This window comes from Quercus robur, chromosome 2 (genome assembly GCF_932294415.1).
Source record: "Quercus robur chromosome 2, dhQueRobu3.1, whole genome shotgun sequence".
Classification (NCBI taxonomy): domain Eukaryota; kingdom Viridiplantae; phylum Streptophyta; class Magnoliopsida; order Fagales; family Fagaceae; genus Quercus; species Quercus robur.
The window spans coordinates 80,545,313-80,549,728 of NC_065535.1; the positions used below are offsets into that span (position 1 = coordinate 80,545,313).

A 4,416-nucleotide genomic window follows, 5' to 3' on the forward strand; every position below is an offset into this window, starting at 1 on the left:
CATGGAAGGAAAGCGACAAACAGCTTTGGTTATGGCTTTGTCTAGCAATATGGGTCTTAGACTAGTTGAGCGTTTGTTTGAGTTTAGGATGTGCAGCGGAATCAGCTTATGGGAAGCTCCTCTGTTGGTTTCCATGTATTCCTTGGTGCTAGTTTTTGACAGTGTCATGAATGTTGTGTTCTATTATGCATGTAAACCTTGAGATTTTCTAATGTCATATAGGTAGCAAATGTTCCTTTACTGTGGTTGATTCAGATTAGGATCATCTTGAGTTTTAGAAATTCCTAAAATCCAATTCATTCAATTTGAAATGAGTGAACTAAATTTTACTAAGTTATCAACATTTAAGTAAATGTTAACTATCACCATTTTGAGATATATATATATATATATATATTATTAATGAAGTGGCAAAATCCAATTCACACATTTTATATAAATAGATTAGATTTTAACTCCTTGGTGGAAACCTTTCCAACTCTCAAGAATCCTAATCCGGTTGATTCCACAAACTTCAAAGGATTTTAATTAGTTGAATGATTCTACAATTTTTGTGACTGAAAATATTTGTTGTATAAGCCAGAAAATACTACTGACCGAGGTTAATGTCCTATTAGCCACTAGAAGCAAATTCATCTCTAAGAAAGAGAACAAAATATGTTCGTAAGGGAGCCTTCAGCCAGAGCTATTCAAGCAAGATCTACCCTTGAATTTGTATAACTTCATACAAGCAAGATCTACCCTTGCATCTTTTTTCAATCAACTGCATAAACTTATCTTTGGTTTAAGGGGAAGATGTGAAAAGGGGGCATTAACATGGAATCCTTTGCCAAGAATTTTTTATTTTTTATTTTAAGTTTGTGAATTACCCGTGCACTCCATGAGTCTTGAATGCACAAACCACTCTCCACCTTTACGAAGGAAGGAAATTCCATTTGAGTCAGATCTCAATGGCCCTTTACCAAAGGAATTTAATTTGGCATTTGTATTGAAATGCATTGCCAAGAAACTAAATTAGCAAGCCATGAAATTATCTGAGATGGGGAAAAAGTAGAGATGAACTCAGATAATTGAGAGAACATAAGAGAACAGCCATGAGTATAAATCAGGAGAGTATGATACACTTGATACAAAAGCATTGCCTAAAAGCGGAAACTTCCAAACATTTCCCCTCCCCTCTCCTCCCCAAACATACCCTTGGTCTGATAGCTACCCCTTGCTTGAGCAGAGAGCAAATGCTTCTTTTTCCAAAACCCTTGCAGCAGGTCCCGATGCCACCATCAGCTCAGAAATTTCAACTGCTCAGACAAGTGAACAATTAAAATCTATTACTACCAATACCTCCGACTGTAAAATGCCATCATATATATGAAAATGGCTTCAGCCAAAAAATATGTTTACCAAGTTGTTAATTAATTTATATGCATAGAAAACCTCAAATCACTGGCAACTCAAAAATCCACCAATTAAATTCCCATCAGTTTTATATACTAATCAAAATGCAACCAACAGGAAGAAGCAGCAGAGGATGTAGATCTGACAACTAAAAAAGGACTATATGTATAAGTTCAGATAAATTACAGAATTGATCCACACATATTAAGATCCTACGTTACAAGAAAAATGTGTTCCCTCCACTAAGAAAAGCAAAAGCATAATGGGCTACATGCAGCAGGTTGAAAAACTCAGGCCTCAATACCAGGTTTTTCACTGACAGACACCACAAAGCACTAACATTAGCAACAATGAGGTACAAGAGTTCCACAGACCAAGAGAAAAGCTTATTTCTACTATCTGCAAGTTAAAAAGTACGGAGAAACAGAACAAAGACAATGGATAATATCCTTGTTCCCAAAATTTAATCACTTCTTGGTATCACCTCAAAGAGAAATACTAACTGGGACAAACATGGATATCATGTTTCCAACGGAGACTTCTAGGGATCAAATCCCCCCCCCACCCCCCCCCCCCCCCCCCCTCCCCCAACTATTGAATTATCATAAAAGAAATAAATAAATAAAAAGACATGGGTATCCAGTGAAAAAAAAAGTATTTTAGAGATAGCACATAGTTGAAAAACTTCCACTCTCCAAAGGCAGTTATGTCAACTTGTTTTTTTCTGGTGCCTCTTTACCTAATAGAGCACGCACCTACTGCTAGCAATAAGGACCAAACAAGTAGTACAAGTTATTGGCACTTAAAAAAAAAATTAGTACAAGCTATAGGCAATACTAAAGTAAAGCAATTAACCCTAAAAAATTTCCGTAATGTTTGCTAGCTACTCCACTCCTTAAGCATTAACCCAAGAGAGGTTTCCATAATGTTTGTTAGCTACTCCATGCTTTTGAAATATGCATCACATCAAACGGGAGCAAAGCCACCTACGGAATGGTCCATATCAAACGCCTTTGCAAGAACATAACCACCACATTTAGGTCCAATACAATCTAAATTGAAAGGTTTGCAATGTTCTCTTTTCTAATGGACTAAACCTTTCACAAAAACAAAGTATCACATGACCTCAACTATGTTATGTCTGTCCTAATATGCAATGGAGAACAAACTGACATCCATAACCATTAATCCAAGTAGAAGTCGTTTCACTTTGGTTACATAAAACCAGATACCTTATGAGTGTAAAATAATTAGGGTTCACACTTGTTTTCATATGTATTATTTAAACTTGAATTTCAACTTCTTACAAATTGCATATTCTAGCCAGAGTTGAAGATCTAAGTCAACACAACACAATTTGACAAAGCAAATCAAATGTTTCCTTAAACAAGAGATGCATAGGTTAATCATTAATACCTGCTGTCAAAAAAGGAATAAAAACAAATACAATATTTTTCCCTAATTTTTCACATCTAATACTAGCAAATATCTCTCTCAAAAAAATACTAGCAAATAACATATTCAATCATAACAAATAATTCAAACATGCCATGTAAGATCAAGGAAACACCCACCACCAACATCACTCACTGACATTCTCTTCAGAAGCATCGGAATCCTCATCATCCTCCACCTCTTCCTGCATTTTCGCAATCTCCACTTGCGCCCTCTCCAGAATCTGCTTCTTCTGCAACTCCAACTCCCTCTGGAACTCCAACCTCATCTTCTCCAACTCCATCATCTGCTGCCTCTTACTACTCTCAATCTTCTCATATATCTCCCCAAACCTCTGTATCGAATCCGCCAACACCTTATAGGACAATCCATCTCCACCGCAGCCTCTCACTGCCCCCCTCTCATCCAACCCATTCCCTTCCTCTTCCTCCTCCTCATTCTCCGACTCCCCGGGACTATCCCTCATCTCATCAAACCCATTCGACCTCTCCAAATAAACCCGGGTATTCATAAACACATACTCCCCGGAATCAATCCCACACGCCAACCCGCACTCTTGCCTCGGCGACGAAGCCATTAACATATCCATCTTCTTAAAGTAGACCCATTTGCTAGAATTCAATCCAAAGTCCTCAACTTTAACCTTCTCTTTCTTGTACTTCCTCTTCAGCTTATCCAACATAGTCCTACACTGCAACTCATCCTTCTCCATCTTCGACGCCTCCGATACCTTCTCCGCAACATCGTTCCAGTCCTCAGACCTCAAGCTCTTCCTCCCCAACTGGAGAAACCTGTCCCCCCACACCTCCAACAACACAAACACCGCGTGCTCATTCCAGTCAGCACCCGAATACAGAGGCTTCGAGCTCCTACTACCCCTCGGCACCGAAGCGAAGTCGAACTCGAACTCGGGAATCGAATTCCTTAGCTTCCTCTTCTTTGAGTGCCTGTCGACAAATTCACCGTCTCCTTCCAAATTCCGATAATACCCACCTGGGTTTTCGTCATCTTCGTCGTCCAAAGCTTCTTCCAACACGACGTCGTTTTCGTCGTCGTCGTCGTCTTCCTCGATTTCGTAGCGATTGGAGATTGGGTGAGAGAAAGGGGCATTGCGAATTGGATTTCTAGGGCGACGAGGTGGGTTGTATGGGTTTAAAGAATAGGGCTTTGAAGGGTACCTCGCGTCGTCTTCAATGTCATCCATTTTTTTTTCCTGCAATAAAATTGATATAGAACCAAACAAGCCCTAATTTTGATTTTGAGAAATGTTAGGGTTTTTGTTTTGGTTTGGAATTGAGGACGGTGTCGTTTTTGTTAGGGCTTGGCAAACCCTAAATTGTTCTATTTTTCTGGCGAAATTTTTTGAACAAAGAGTTGAGAGTTTCGGGTAGGAAAGAGAGAGAGGCTGATTGAATCGGGTGGCTTTTTGGGGAAAATATCGGCGGGAGCTAGAATGCACCGGGGGTGGGTGCGTGCGTGGTGTTAAATTAAAGTGGCCGTTGGTTTTCGCTTTTTCAGTTTTCAGTAGATTGTCCACGCGTCACCGGTGCGCGTAGCTATATGTTG

The 4,416-nt window shown here is 39.5% G+C and overlaps 1 protein-coding gene across 1 annotated transcript; it reads right to left on the reverse strand.

Annotated features, from left to right (window-relative positions):
* Positions 1 to 1,070: 1,070 nt before the first annotated feature.
* Positions 1,071 to 4,416, reverse strand: LOC126715258 (trihelix transcription factor ENAP1). Its single transcript, XM_050415769.1, has 2 exons — positions 2,970 to 4,416; positions 1,071 to 1,298 (listed from the first exon to the last, which is right to left on the reverse strand). The coding sequence occupies exon 1, from the start codon at positions 4,052 to 4,054 to the stop codon at positions 2,978 to 2,980; it is 1,077 nt and encodes a 358-aa protein (XP_050271726.1). The 5' UTR covers positions 4,055 to 4,416; the 3' UTR covers positions 1,071 to 1,298; positions 2,970 to 2,977.